The sequence below is a fragment of the Phocoena sinus genome, chromosome 19 (genome assembly GCF_008692025.1).
Source record: "Phocoena sinus isolate mPhoSin1 chromosome 19, mPhoSin1.pri, whole genome shotgun sequence".
Taxonomy (NCBI): domain Eukaryota; kingdom Metazoa; phylum Chordata; class Mammalia; order Artiodactyla; family Phocoenidae; genus Phocoena; species Phocoena sinus.
Window position 1 is genome coordinate 18,096,880 of NC_045781.1, and position 15,835 is coordinate 18,112,714.

The following is a 15,835-nucleotide window of genomic DNA, read 5'->3' on the forward strand; positions in this document are numbered from 1 at the left end:
ACTGATCTTTTGAAAGAACTAGCTTTTTATTTCACTAATTTTCTCTATTGTTTTTATGTTTTCAATTTCACTGATTTTTGTTCTTTTCTTTATTGTTTTCTTCCTTCTGCTTGAGTTGGGGTTATTGTGCTCTTGCTTTCCTAGTTTCATAAGGTGGGAGCTTGGTTATGGTTTAGATTTTTCCTCTTTTATAATGTGTGTAGTGGTACACATTTCCCTCTTAGTGCTGCTTTAGCTGCACCACACAAGGTTTGATATGTTGCATTTTTGTTGCCACTGAGTTCAGTGTTTCCTCAAGGCTTCCTCTTTGACCCATAGATTATTTAGAAGTGTGCTGCTTAGTTTCCAAATATTGGAAATTTCCTTATCTTTTTGTTGATTTCTAGTTTGAATCCATTGATTCAATCCATTGGGTATTCTGCTGTTGTTGGGTGGAATGTTCTATAAATGTTGGTTAGATCCTGTTAGTTGATGGTGTTGTTGAGTTCTATATCCTTAACGATTTCTGTCTGGTTCTCAATTGTTGAGAGAGAGGGGTGCTGAAGTCCTCAATTCTTTTTGGGTTTGTCTGTTTCTCCTTTCTGTTCTGTCACAGTTTTTGCTTCACATATACTGTGGCACTGTTGGTTAGTACATGTACATTTAGGATTGCTATGTCTTCTTGGTGGATTAATACTTTTATTAGTATATACTATTCTGGTAATTTTCTTTGCTCTCATGCCTACATTACCTGATATTAATATAGCCACTCTTACTTTCTTTTGATTAATATTTGCATGGTGCATCTTTTCCTACCCTTTTATTTTCAATCTACCTATACTGTTTGTTTGAAGTGAGTTCCTTGTAGAAAACAATTGGTTTGTGCTTTTTTAATCTATTCTAACCCATCTCTGTCTTTAAATAGTTGTATTTAGATCATTTACCTTTAATGTAATTTTTTAAACGTCTTTATTGGAGTATAATTGCTTTACAGCGTTGTGTTAGTTTCTGCTGTATAAAAAAGTGAATCAGCTATGTGCATACATATATCCACATATCCCCTCCCTCTTTCTTGCATCTCCCTCCCACCCTCCTTATCCCACCCCTCTAGGTGGTCACAAAGCACTGAGCTGATCTCCCTGTGCCATGCAGCTGCTTCCCACTAGCTATCTATTTTACATTTGGTAATGTATATATGTCAATGCCACTCTCTTACGTCGTCCCAGCTTACCCTTCCCCCACCCCGTGTCCTCAAGTCCATTCTCTATGTCTGCGTCTTTATTCCTGTCCTGCCCCTAGGTTCTTGAGAACCATTTTTTTTTTTTAGATTCCATATATATGTGTTAGCATATGGTATTTGTTTTTCTCTTTCTGACTTCACTCTGTATGACAGACTTTAGGTCCATCCACCTCATTACAAATAACTCAATTTCGTTTCTTTTCATGGCTGAGTAATATTCTATTGTATATATGTGTTATTATTGATATGATAGGTCTTAAATCTGCCATTTTATCATTTGCTGTTTGTTCACTCCATTTTCCATTTCTTTTCTGCCTTCCTGTGGGTAACCTGAATATTCTTAGAATTCCATTTTTACTTATTTATAGTATTTTTGAATGTATCTCTGTGTACAGATTTTTAGTGGTTGTTCTGGGTTATTACATTATACATTCATAACTTACTACAGTCTACTAGTGTGGACATTTTACCAGTTTGAATCAAGTGTAGAAATTTTACATCAATTTAATTCCCTTTACTTTTCCCATTTACAACTGTCATAAATATTTCCTCTACATACATTGAGAACCATAAGACCACATTATTATTTTTGCTTCGGCTATCAAACATAATTTAGAACACTCAAGATGAGAGAGGAAGTTTATTATATTTATTCATATTTTTACTTTTAATTGCCTTTTCTCTCTTCCTGATGTCCCAACATTTCTTCTTTTATCATTTCCTTCTATTTCAAGAACTTCATTTAGCCATTTTTTTTTTAACAGTAGGTCCATAGGTAACAAATTCTGCTAGTTTTCCTTCATCTGAGAATGTTTTGCTTTCCCTTTCTTTCCTGAAAGATATTTTTGCTGGCTATAGAATTCTGGGTTGACCATTCTATTCTTTCAGCACCATGGTTTCTGATGAGAAACCCACTGTCGTTCAAACTGGTTTTCCCCTATAGGTATCATTTTTCTCTGACTGCTTTCAAGATTTTTTTCTTTATCTTTATTCTCCAGAAGTTTGATTATGATGTATCTTGGCATTGGTTTATTTGGGTTTACCCTATTTGACATTAGCTCAGCTTCTTGATTCTGTAGGTTTTGACAAATTTGGGAAGTTTTTGACATTCCTTCAAAAAGTATTTTTTTCAAATACTTTTTCCAGCCTCACTCTCTTTCTCTCCTTTTGGGGTTCTGATTATATGAATTAGACTTCTTGTTACAGTCCCATAGGTCTCTGAAGCTCTGTTCATTTTTTTCCAGCCTATTTTCTTGTTCAAATTAGTTCATTTCTAAACTGTTCTGTCTTCAAGTTCACTGATTCTTTCCTCTGTCCATTCCAGTCTACTGTTGAGTCCATCTACTGAGTTTCTGGGTTTTAAAAAATTTATTTATTTTAATTAATTTGTTTATTTTTTAGGCTGAATTGGGTCTTCGTTGCTGTGTGCGGGCTTTCTCTAATTGAGGCAAGCGGGGGCTACTCTTCACTGCAGTCTGTGGGCTTCTCACTGCAATGGCTTTTCTTGTTGTGGAGCACGGGCTCTAGGCATGTGGGCTTCAGTAGTTGTGGCTCGCGGGCTCTAGAGTGCAGGCTCAGTAGTTGTGGCGCACAGGCTTAGTTGCTCCGCAGCATGTGGGATCTTCCTGGACCAGGGATTGAACCCATGTCCCCTGCATTGGCAGGTGGATTCTTAACCACTGTGCCACCAGGGAAGCCCATCTTTTGAGGTTTTTATTTTCATTATTGGAATTTTTCAGTTCTAAAATTTCCATTTGCTTCTTTTTATCTTCTAAATCTCTGTTAAGAGTTCCTATTTTTCATTTGTTTCAAGTGTGTTTGTAATTGCTCAATGAGAATTTTTTTATGATAGCTGCTTTAAATTCCTTGTCAGGTAATTCAACTTTTGTGTGCCTTGGTTTTGGCACCTGCTGATGGTCTCTGTTCATTCAAGAGATTTTCCTGGTTCTTAGTTTAACAAATGATCTTCAGTTGTATTGTATTATGTTATGGAACTCGGAATCTTATGTAAATCTTCTGCGTCAGCAGACCTCCTCTGACACCATGCCAGCGTCATGCCACTGAGGAAAGGACACTGCCTCATTATTTCCAGATGGGTTTGGATGTCCAGGGTGACCTGGACATTTGACCTCCACTGACTTTTGAGGGGCAGAAGAAAGAGGTGTCTCATTACTGCTGGGTGAAGATGAAAGTTTAGGCTCTCTGCTGACACCATCCCGGCAGAAATGGGGAGGGCTGTCTCATTACCAATAGGTTGAAGTTGAAGGTTCTCCACGTGGCATTCATGCTTCACCCTTTCTTGTCCTTTTGGCTTTTCTTGGGGCTTTTTTGGTTTGAGTCCATTGGTTTCTCCTGATTGCTGACTTTCCCAGTACCTAGTCTGAGATATATGCAGCAAAAAGAAAACCCAGTGAACTCACTGCCATATTCTTCCTCTGGTTTCGAGGTCTCTAGGTGTAGTCTACTTTCTTTTCTCCACCTCTCAAAATTTTCTTATATTTGTTTTTTACATATTGTCTAGGGCTTTTAATTGTACTTAGTAGGAAGAATAAGAAGTGCGTTTCCTTCATTTTGTCTGGAACCACGTGGAGCACTTTAAAATTGCCTCTTAGGCACTGATCACTAATGTGTTTTGTTTTCACAACAGGTAGTCTCCACATTCTTAGTCTTTAATCGAACAGAATTATATGCTTAGTAATAACATTTACTGTTCTGTTTTATATTTTAAAACCCTGTACACATTTCTCACTGAAAACTTGATCTTTTGATGGTAAGAGATTTTCCATCATCCATGAAAAGAAGATGATGTGTACTGAAAAATATATTGCTTCTTGTCACCACATCAGGCTCTGAATTTGTATTACTTTTTTCTATATCAATTATACTGACTCTTTCCCATTCAATATGATTAGAGATCAGTGATTCCAATTTATGAAGAAACTAAGGCTCCAAGAAGTTATATCACTTGACAAAGTTTAAAGAGCTAGTTATTTTCAGAGTTGATAGTAGCAACCTGGTATTATAACCCAGGATCCTTTCATTATAATACTGTTCCTCCTTTAATTCTGATAGTTATAACTACTTCTAACGCCAACAGAGTTTCAAATATAAAAGTTCAACGAAGCTTAGAACTGAATATGAAATAAATTAGCTGTGTTATTCTTTAGTTTTGTGTGTGTGCCAAAATAGTACCTTTTATTCTGTTTTCCAATTTTTTAAAAAAGAAAAAGAAAAAGATGTTCATTACAGAAACATTCAAGAGATGTAAAGAACAAAAAGAAAATAAGAGCATCAATCACATAGCTGACTGCTAATACTTTAATGCATATATTTCTGGAAACTTTCCTCTCTCTATACATATGTTTTATTTTTAAAACAGGGAGAAGGAAAACTAATGGTTATATATAACTAACACTGTGTTACACAGTTAAGACGTGTTTGTTTAACAATACCCTATTGCTATTGACTTAGGTCATTTCCAGACTTTTCTTATTACAGTCCAGCTAAAATGAACATGTTTGATTATTTCCTTAGGATAAATTTCAAGAGGTCAAAATTTGGTGAAAAGACATACATGTTTTCTTAGGCTTTTGATACCTACTGTGAAAATACACTACAGAAAAATTATACACTAGGAAAAAATTTTTATATATATATATATTCAAAATGGCTCAATATTATTTATTTATTTTTATTTATTTATTCTTTCATTTATTAATTAATTTATTTTTTATGTTAAAATGTACAATGTTCTTTTGAACATACTTGTTAGAAAGGGGGGAAAGTGATATCACATATGAAGAGACTAACTGGCCTAAGCGTGTATGACAAGAAGAAATACAAAGGTATCTAGGCACCTCTTCCCCTTAGCCTGCAAGTCTCCATGAACAAAGCATAAAGAGTTTACAAAACAGGAAAGCAAATATAAACAGACAGCAACAGACTCAGCTTCATTTGTACATGCAGGTTTTAGAGGCATGTGGGCTCTATTATCATTATCTAATACCATATATATATACACACACATACGTATATTATACACCCACACACATATATACACATTTTAACTTTGGATTATCCACCTGCTTTCTTTTTTTAATTAAAAATAGTTTTAATTTTTTAATTTTTATTTTATATTGGAGTATAGCTGATAAATGATGTGTTACAGGTATACAGAAAAGTGATTCAGTTATACCCATAGAAGTATCCATTCTTTTTCACATACTTTTCCCATTTATCCACCTGCTTTCTTTACTGTATTTTACCTTCATATCTTCCCCTCTCAAACTCCATCCAAATTCTAGTCTCCTCATTTTTGGCCCACCTCTAGCATCTCTTTTCTGTGAAACCTTTCTAGCCGAAAAAGAAGTCTCCTCTTCTAGACTTCTGGCACTTACTGTTACTACAAATTGACATCTATAGATATACAGACATCCCTTTAATTGTATAGACATCTTTATTTCCCAAGCTAGATGGCAAACTCCCTGTGGATGGGACAAGGTCTTATACAGGTTGGAATTTTCTATAGCGCCTATCCTATTATTATGACTCAGTAGATAGATAATATATGTGTGTTGGTTGACTTTAATGTTTCCTAATTCAGATTCAGTCAGTTTCCAAAGATTGTTGCATCTCTTTTGACATGGAATATGTGAGTACAACTCTTCTCTATTAGATTATATTGCTGCCTTAGAGCTGGTGATAATATTTTATTATACTTGGAAAATATTTAAGTTACTGTTACTTTGGAATAGTAACTATGAGCAACTTAAAAACATATACAACACATTAAAACATATTTCTGCACATGACAAAAACCATACAGTTAAATGACAGCAGCACACACTGGGAGACAAACAATGGTTTCCTTTATAATTTCCTTATTTCATATGTGACCTCTGACCAATCAATAGGGATTCACATCCCGTACTGGTAAATGTTACTATGAAAATTTTACAAAGTACCACAGAAAAGCTGTTATACACCCATTGATTTCCTTGGGGAAAAAGAGGTGGGACAGTACACAGTAATACATTTTAAAATAGCTATCTTATACTTTAAAATTTAAGTCAACTCTATAAAGGACAACTGATTTAGACATTTGTGCTCCAAATAAATCCATCTTTTTTTTAAGGCCACGCCACATGTGGGATCTTTGTTCCCCGACCAGGGATCGAACCTGTGCCCCCTGCAGTGGAAGTGTGGAGTCTTAACCACTGGCCTGCCAGGGAAGTCCCAAAATAAATCCATCTTTTAATGTAAAATAAGCAGAATAAAAATTAAGATGGTCAAACTAGGCTGCATAAATTACTCAGCTTCAACTGACTACAGCATATTTACATTATAGCTAAGAAGCAGCTTCAACTTTATCATTAAGCATGTGCATATTTTGAGCTCATTCTATCATATAAAACATTAAACAACAACCATCTCAACTGAGAAAAGAGAGCAAACCCTACCTTCACTGCTGGCAGCATGTCCAAGGAGTCCAGTATGAACAGCACTAATGCTTGCATCAGCATCATAAATTGATTAAATTGCCATGTTAGACTAAAGAGAAAAGTTGATATGAAAATGGCAAGAAGTGTCAGCCTCTGTAAAAAGAAAATCTTTGTATAATTTACATGTCTCTAGTAATAAAAAGCCTCTCAGACAAGTGTTCTGAAGAGCAGCCAATATCTCTATAAACCAAACAGAAAAACTATGAACTGTTGCTCTGAAAACTCTTGCATTTGTTATTTAAGTTCTAAATAGCCTGACGTGACACTCTGCATATAAATATTCACATATGGTATGTGTACTCCATATTATCATGGAGGCGATAATGCACCAAATCACATCTCAAGAGCAATGGCTTAAAAATTCTGACAGTTCTGTAGAAATTTTGTGTGGGTTTGCCATAATTGTTTAAGGGCAAATAATGTAGAGTATATTTTTAACATCAAAAATGAAAACATTTTCTTTGCAAAGTAGGAACAGGTTTAGAAAAAGAAAACAATTTAACTCAAGTTAAAAAATTGGTCATGGAATAAGAACTATTAACATGCACTTGGACACTATGAACATCACATTTTCTGAAGCTTCTAAGATAAAATTGGAGAGCTAAAAATATATACAAAGTATTATAAAAACTTACTTGAGAAAGGGGCTGTAAGTTTGGTCTCAGGAAATATGTAATTGCTGCTATCTGAATTGCAAAGAATGGCAGCGCCCAATTCTCTCTCAGTGGGATGGTAAACTCAACCCTTGTGGTATCTATTCTGCACAAGGAAAACACAAAGGACCAAAGTAGTAATTTTTACTATCATTACCTCAAAGATTTCCTAAAGTGAAAGACATATTATGTTAAGTATATTTAGATTTTGGTTCTTGGTTCTCAATAATTTGCCTTTATCATCATCATCATAACGCCTGCAACATAAAACTGGCATTGAGAAAATTTAACTAACCTGTCCACAGGTATGCAGTGGTAGAACTGGGGTAGAACTGGTAGTGCTTTATACTTGAGTCTTAATTTTGTCATTGATTAATAACTTTTAAAAGCTCCTTGACTCCCCTAAAATGTGAACCCCCAGAGGGCAAGTGTAGTTAAGTTTTCAACTTCGTACACCTAGTACCAAGAACGATCCCTATACATACTAGGAATCCAATAAATGTCTTTATTTACTTTTAATAGAAACAATAAATTTGACTTTAATTTATTCTTTTTTTAAATTTATTTTTTGTTGAAGTAGAGTTGAATTACAGACTTTAATTTACTCTTAGCAGGAATAATATGTTAGATTAAAATGTTAAGAGCGGACTTCCCTGGTGGCACAGTGGTTGAGAGTCTGCCTGCCGATGCAGCGGACGTGGGTTCGTGCCCCGGTCTGGGAAGATCCCACATGCCGCGGAGCGGCTGGGCCCGTGAGCCATGGCCGCTGAGCCTGCGCGTCCAGAGCCTGTGCTCCGCAACGGGAGAGGCCACAACAGTGAGAGGACCGCGTACCGCAAAGAATAAATAAATAAATAAAAAATAAATAAAATGTTAAGAGGCAGCATAACATAGTGGTCTCACACTCTGCATTTGAATTCTGACCAAGACTTAGCTCCATGTGTGCACGTGTGTGTGTGTGTGTGTGTATGCCTTTATCTATATATAAATATATATGCCTATATAAATATTCTCATATATATATATATATATATATACACACACACATGCACACATAACCTTTTTATATATTTATACATATAATGTATATGTATAAAATGACCTTTTAAGCTTCAATTACCTCACTTCTAAAATAGTAATAATGGGCTTCCCTGGTGGCGCAATTGGTTGAGAGTCTGCCTGCTGATGCAGGGGACACGGGTTCGTGCCCAGGTCTGGGAGAATCCCACATGCCGCAGAGTGGCTGGGCCCGTGAGCCATGGCCGCTGAGCCTGCGTGTCCGGAGCCTGTGCTCCGCAACGGGAGAGCCCACAACAGTGAGAGGCCCGCATACCACACACACACACACAAAATAAAATAAAATAAAATAAGTAATAATAATAGTACCCACTCTACAGGGTTGTTAAAATCATACATATAAAGTATGATGTAAAGTGCTTGGCATATAGTAAGCACTCAGTAAAGTTATAATAAAAAGTAATTTGTTGAGGATTACAACATAAAATCAACATCAGAATTCATGTTCAAGTTTTAAGACTGCTACTGACTATTGGTGTTGCTTTTAATAGGTCAGGCAATAATTCGATTTATCTCGAATATGTTTTTTAAAAATGCTATTTCATAATGCTCCAGGGTTTGGAAATTAATAGATATTAATTAAATAATGTAAGAACTTCCTTACACTTGTACAGTGCTTTATACTTTGCTAATTATGAGCTGCATACAATCTTACTGAGGTTGATAATAAAGATATTAATAAACCTTTTAAGAGATGAGATTTGTGGCTGGAGAAATACTGATCACACAGCAAGCTGGTAATAGAATTGGGATTATTATAGATGATTCTCTTGACTTACAATTCAGTGTTTTGTTCCTCAGCTGTAGATATACATATAAAAGTAGGACTTTCTACCTTACTAAATAAGAAAACCTCCACTAGGTAACCCAAAGAGAAAATACTCCACACAAAATGTGGCAGAACAACCTTCTTTAAACTGGAAATGAAGTAACTTCACTTTAACTTATACCTTAAAAAGGGAGAAGGGAATACTGATTCCAACTCACCTATTTGTGACATACCAGAAAGCTGCTAAGAGTCCTGACAGCCACGTACCACTCAGGAGCCAGCTGGTTATGTAAAGAGCTGTGACATACATTGCTTGGAGTCCAAATAAGGTGTAAATATAAAAATAAACTGGCTCTATATATTTCTGTAAGGGAATGATAAAAAAAAGTCTGTTAAAGAAGCCCTACTCCTTCTCATTGCCATTTACAAAATATGACAGTGGAAATTTAATATTCAGAAGCTTGGTATTAATTCCAAGAAATAAGCGTACATCACTCCTTCCTGTGTAAAAGTGTGCTAGCAGCCTTTCTTCTCAATACAAAAGCAGAAAAGGAAGTCCTTGAGGATTCTGGCTTCATTTTTTGTTTTTTTAAAGTATTTATTTATTTATTTGGCTGCCCTGGGTCTTAGTTGCGGCACGTGGGATCTAGTACCCTGACCAGGGATCAAACCCAGGCCCCCTGCATTGGGAGCGTGGAGTCCTCACCACTGGACCACCAGGGAAGTCCCCAGTTTCATTCTTTAGACGAGTTTTACAGCTAACTTTATCCAGTATTACCTTATTCACATGAGAAGTGGTCACTGTGATTTGCTAACTCTCCAGGTTGTTGTTTTTTTATTTCAAAGATAAATGAGGGGCTTCCCTGGTGGCGCAGTGGTTGGGAGTCTGCCTGCCGATGCAGGGGACGCGGGTTCGTGCCCCAGTCTGGGAGGATCCCACATGCTGCGGAGCGGCTGGGCCTGTGAGCCATGGCCGCTGAGCCTGCGCTTCTGGAGCCTGTGCTCCGCAACGGGAGAGGCCACAACAGTGAGAGGCCCTACTAACGCAAAGAAAAAAAAAAAAAAGATAAATGAGGAGTGATCACATGTTTCCAAATGAAAATATTTATCAGCTTCTAGACTGCATACTTTAAGCCTGGAAGCATCTATATGTAAAAATATCTTACAAAATATAAATAAAAAGCAAAAATCACAATATGTATGGAGAAAATTAGGATACTACTGTTTTTATACCAAGCTAGTTGAAGATCAGAAAAACATATGTGAAACATTCAACTTAAAATGTCAGACTTTGACTTTCATCTAATATTAAATTCAATGTCACAGAACACAACATACCTGTATGGGTAGAACTCTATATAAAATACTGAGAAAAACCTCTTGGTAAATATTCATTCGTTGAAGGAGGTTAATTGTCCTCATAGATTCGGTTTTGTTATCATATATTAAGCCATGAAAACCTAAGATTGATATTTGAAAATTCAGTAAAAGATAATTATAATTAAATTATTCATTCAAAACTATTCATAGATTCTTTAGTATACGCCAGAGAATGTGCTAGGTGTTGCGGATATAATAGTCCTATCCATGAAAAGCATACCATATATTAGATGGACATTATTTAAATGTTTACACAAACATAGGTAAATTATAACTTCTGTGATGTAATAGAAGAACCGTATGATTCTTCTACAGAAATTTGGGCAAGAGGATTTTATATTTCCCTGCTCTGCCTTCCTGCCATGAGACCTGTAGTACCTCCTTTGGGAGAGTATATGAAGCCTCCCTCCCACCCCCAGGGATGGGTTTGGCCATTTGACTTGCTCTGACCAATGGCAGGTGAGTGGATGTGACACAGGTCACATCTGAGCAGAATCTTTAAGAGACAATGCATGCTTCCACCAGCAATCTTGCTCTTTCCCTCTGCAGTGGTAACAGTATGTTCCACATAGGGGCTGGATAATGAGAGTGAGAAATAAATCTGTTGTTATAGAATTCCATTGTTATATTGAGGTCATTTGCTACTGTAACCAAGCCAACTAATTAACAGAAGGTATGAACAGTTCACAGAAGAAAACATGCACACGGTCCTTACACATCTGAAAAGATGCTCAACCTCACTCCTACTAGAATAGCAAATTAAAACTACACTAAGATATTGTTTCTCACCTAGCAGCTTGGAAAAAATCAAGAAGTTTGACAATATACTCTGTTAGCGAGGCTGTAAGGCTCTTTCATACACTGTAGCTGGGAATGCAAAATGGTATAATCCCTATGGAAGACAATTTGGCAACACCTAGCAAAATTACATGTGCATTTACTCTTTGATCCAGGAAGCCCATGTCTAGGAACAGATTCCAAAGACAGACTGGCAAAAAGACAAAATGACATAGGTACAAGGTCATTCCTGCAGTGCCATCTGTAAAAGCAAAAGATCAGAAACAATGCCAAAGTCCATCAACAGGAGGTGTTTTGGAATGAAATGTGTCCCCCCAAATTCCTATGTTGAAGCCCTAACCCCAATGTGTCTGTATTTGGACAGGGTCTACAAGGAGGTAAAAAGATTAAGTGAGGTCATAGGGTGGGGCCTTAATCAGATAGGACTTGGTGTCCTTAAAAGAAGAGGAACGAACAAGAGAGGGCTCTCTCCCTCCCTCTATGCACACACACAGCGGAAAGGCCTTGTAAGGACATGGCAAGAAGGTGGCCATCTACAAGCCAGAAAGAGGCTTCACCAGAAACCAACCCCGACAGTACCTTGATCGTAGACTTCTGGCCTCCAGAACTGAAAGAAAATAAATTTGTACTGTTTAAGCTACCCACTCTGTGTTATTTTGTTACGGCAGTCCTACTAGACTAATACAGGAGTGTTATGGACTGAGACTTTATATGGCCCCCTATTTTGAAGCCCTAAGGCCGCCCCCCTCCAATGTGATGGTATTGAAGATGGGCCTTTGGGAGGTAATTAGGTAGAGACAAAGGTTATAAGAGGGGGACCCTCATAATGGGATTAGTGCTCTTATCAGAAGAGACACTGGAGAGCTTGCTCTCTGTCTCTGTCTTCCATGTGAGGATGCAAAGAGAGGTGGCCAGCAACAAGCCAAGAGAGTCCTCACCAGAACCCAACTGTGCTGGTACTCTGATCTTAGACTTCCAGCCTTTGGAACTGTGAGAAAATAAATTTCTGTTTTTTTAAGCCACCCAGTCAATGTTAGTTTGTTATGGCAGCCTGAGTAGACAAGGACAAGAAGGCTACTTGAATAAAGTTATGGTTACCCACACCAAGAAGTACTATGCAACTGCAAGAAAATAAGTAAGTAAATAAATAAGGAATATCATGATACTCTACTATAGAGTGATCGAGATTTCAGTCAAGTGAAAAAAGCAAGACAGAGGACAGTGTATACAGTAAGCAGGGTTTTTTCTGTAATAAAAGGGAAAATATGAATATATAAAGTATTTGCTTATATTGAAAATACTAATGGTAGAAGAATAAACCAAAAACGAATACAAATAGTTACCTAAAGAGTGAGGAAAGAAACAGGGTGGAGGTGACAGGGATGGAGGTGGACTTCCCTGAATGCTCCCTGTTTTAGCGTTTTGACTTTGGAACCATGTAAACATTTTTTTAATAAGTATAAAAAATATATAAAATTTTTTAACAAAGCAATCACTGAAAACCAAAAGCAAGATAAAACAAAGAAACCTACTGAGTTGGTAGCTTGGTCACATAAAAAGAACTCTTTCCAGTGTTCTTGGGAATAGAGGAATATGACTGTAAATTCCTAGTAGGCTACATCCTAAGGACAAGAAGAATTAGAAAGACAGCTTGAACTGTTTTCAGGCAATCATACAGTTAGTAGCAATATTATCATTGCTACACTGAAAGTATTCTACATAGCAGCATAAAACAAATAAGTGATAATGTCATAGAAGCCAAAATTTTCAACTTAAAGAAAACAAGATACAAATATAAAGTCAAAAAAGTAAAAACCTTGTTATCCTAATTTTGAACTAAAAATAGCTCTATTCATATTTTCTTTTAGGAAAAAAAAGTCACATTTCCTACTCTGCTCACTAAAGGTCTGGAAATAAGGACCAAACTAGTAGCAATAAGTGCCTCTAGTACCCAGACTGTGGTCTCTAAATAGCCACTAAAGAGAACTGGGGCTCCTTGGAGAAACAGCTGATTCTGGGTCATGGGTAGGAAATACACAAAATGGGCTTGAAACATCTTGTCATGCCAAAGGAGTTTTCAAAGGCTACTGGAGTCATGTCAAAAAGACAGCAGTTGGTGGTTAAGAATCCACCTGCCAATGCAGAGGAGAAGGGTTCAAGCCCTGGTCCGGGAAGATCCCACATGCCGCAGAGCAACTAAGCCCAGGTGCCACAACTACTGAGCCTGCGCTCTAGAGCCCACAAGCCACAACTACGGAAGCCTGCATGCCTAGAACCCGTGCTCCGCAACGAGACAAGCCACCGCAATGAGAAGCCTGTGCACCACAATGAAGAGTAGCCCCAGCTTGCCACAACTAGAGAAAGCCTGCACAGCAACGAAAAACCCAATGCAGCCAAAAAAAAAAAAAAAAAAGACAGCAGCTGATTTGAAGGGCATCCCACTGGCCAAAGACTGGACAACTTGTTATAAGAAGAATAATGCAAAAGATTGAAATGCATGAAATATGTTAGAAATCCATGTGTTTATGATAATATTTAAAAAGCAAACCTTTAGGGGATGCTAGAGAGGTAACTCATTCTAAAACAAAGGGAAAGGATCAATACTTATCCCACCTTTCCTTTAGGAACTGACATTCTGGGTTGCCAAATACTTGATGAGAAAACGTTTTTATTTAGAGAGGAAGTCCATCTGATAATGATGGAAGGAATTACAGAATCAGAATATCACCATGCTATAGTCCTTATGTAATGAACAGATTTAAGTAATGATCATCAATGGTGATAAACCTAGGTGAAAGGCTAACTAAGAACTTAATAATGGATGGCCCAGTCTAAACTCCAAAAGAATGAGCTGCACATTATGTACCCCCTGATGTGGAAGTGTACAACACCATCTAGGAAGTATTCTTGCTAAAAAGCAGAACCTAAATCTGAGCAAGCCTCTAGATCTAACTGCCAATTAAGAGGAAATTCAGACAACAGAGAAACACTGAATGGCACCATTGGGGCTCCACCAAAATCCAGAAAGTAGAAAACTCAGACAAAGCAATCAGTGTTTCCAGTGAAGAATTACAAGAAAAAAAAGATGGTGAGAAATCCATAGCTTAAAAGAAACAAAGACATAGCGAAAGACTGCAATGTATGAGCTTTATTTGGATTTCAAAACTACATTAAAAATCTGTAAGAGGAAAATGAGAATATTGAATAGATATTTGATATTAAGTAACTTCTTAATTATGATAATGACAACTTGGTTATGTTTATAAAAGGGATGGGCTTCCCTGGTGGCGCAGTGGTTGAGAGTCCGCCTGCCGATGCAGGGGACACGGGTTCGTGCCCCAGTCCGGGAGGATCCCGCATGCTGCGGAGCGGCTGGGCCCGTGAGCCATGGCCGCTGAGCCTGCGCGTCCGGAGCCTGTGCTCCGCAGCGGGGGAGGCCACAGCAGTGAGAGGCCCGTGTACCGCAAAAAAAAAAAAAAAAAAAAAAAAAGGGAATTGCCATTCTTTAGAAAATTATACTGATATATTTACAGATGAAGCAATATGATGTCTTGGAGTTACTCCAAAATTATCCAGGTTGAGGATGGGGGTAGAGAGGAAACAAGATTGGTCATAAACTGGTAACCACTGTAATTGAGTGATACTTGAGTGCAAATCCATTAGAGGATTTTCTCTACCTTTTTATATGTTTGAAAGTTTCTAAAAGAATAATCTTAACAAATAACTAAATGAATTGAAACAGATCAACCACTGAGTTCATAGCGATATTTAGAAAGAAAATACTCATTATTCACCTTTAGAGCAGAGGTTTTCAACTTCAACACTACCAGTATTTTGACATTTTGGTCCCGAGCACTACAGGATGTTTAGCAGCATCTCTGCCCTCTACTCACTTAATTCCAGTAGCACACTCACCCTCTCCTCCGTAAAGTGTAACAATCAAAACCATCTCTGGACATTCCAGATGTCCCCCAGGGACACAACTGCCCTTCAATAAGAACCCCTGCTTTGGGGAATGCTAGAGAAGCAACTCATAATTTTGAGAACTTGTAAGTACAGCTGATTCTCATTACTCACCACAGTTATGTTCTATAAAATTGCAATGAAAACTGTATTAGCAATACTGAATGAGGAGGAAATACAGGGTTACTTTCCTACAAGCTTCTGGTCATGCATTTTCATCAACTGATCAACACATGACCTTGATTTATATGAGTTTTTGTCTAAAGACACCTTTAGTATATATTGTTGTTTCATTAACATTTAACTCATGGCTGACAGCACTCTAACTCACACGTGAACAAAGCTCATCTAACACACGTTATTTTCTCTGTATGCCTTCACCATAGCCTTCTCGCACTTAGGAAAACTAGACAGCACTGCAGCACTACGCTTGTGGGCCACTTTAAACAGGAAAATCACCAACGAAAACCACAAA

At 37.3% G+C, this 15,835-nt stretch overlaps 1 protein-coding gene across 3 annotated transcripts in view; it reads right to left on the reverse strand.

Annotated features, from left to right (window-relative positions):
* DPY19L3 (dpy-19 like C-mannosyltransferase 3) overlaps positions 1-15,835 on the reverse strand; it is a 74,965-nt gene that overhangs the window by 32,581 nt on the left and 26,549 nt on the right. Inside the window, exons 1-6 of one of the 3 annotated variants that reach the window (XM_032613594.1) lie at positions 12,930-12,969; positions 11,977-12,004; positions 10,558-10,679; positions 9,438-9,583; positions 7,356-7,479; positions 6,679-6,813 (exon numbers count right to left, since the gene is read on the reverse strand). In XM_032613594.1, coding sequence (XP_032469485.1) covers positions 6,679-6,813; positions 7,356-7,479; positions 9,438-9,583; positions 10,558-10,641 — 489 coding nt within the window. In that variant the 5' untranslated portion in view covers positions 10,642-10,679; positions 11,977-12,004; positions 12,930-12,969. Of the gene's footprint in view, positions 1-6,678; positions 6,814-7,355; positions 7,480-9,437; positions 9,584-10,557; positions 10,680-11,976; positions 12,005-12,929; positions 12,970-15,835 lie in introns of those variants that run through there. The other 2 variants (XM_032613593.1, XM_032613592.1) reach the window with 2 other exon arrangements.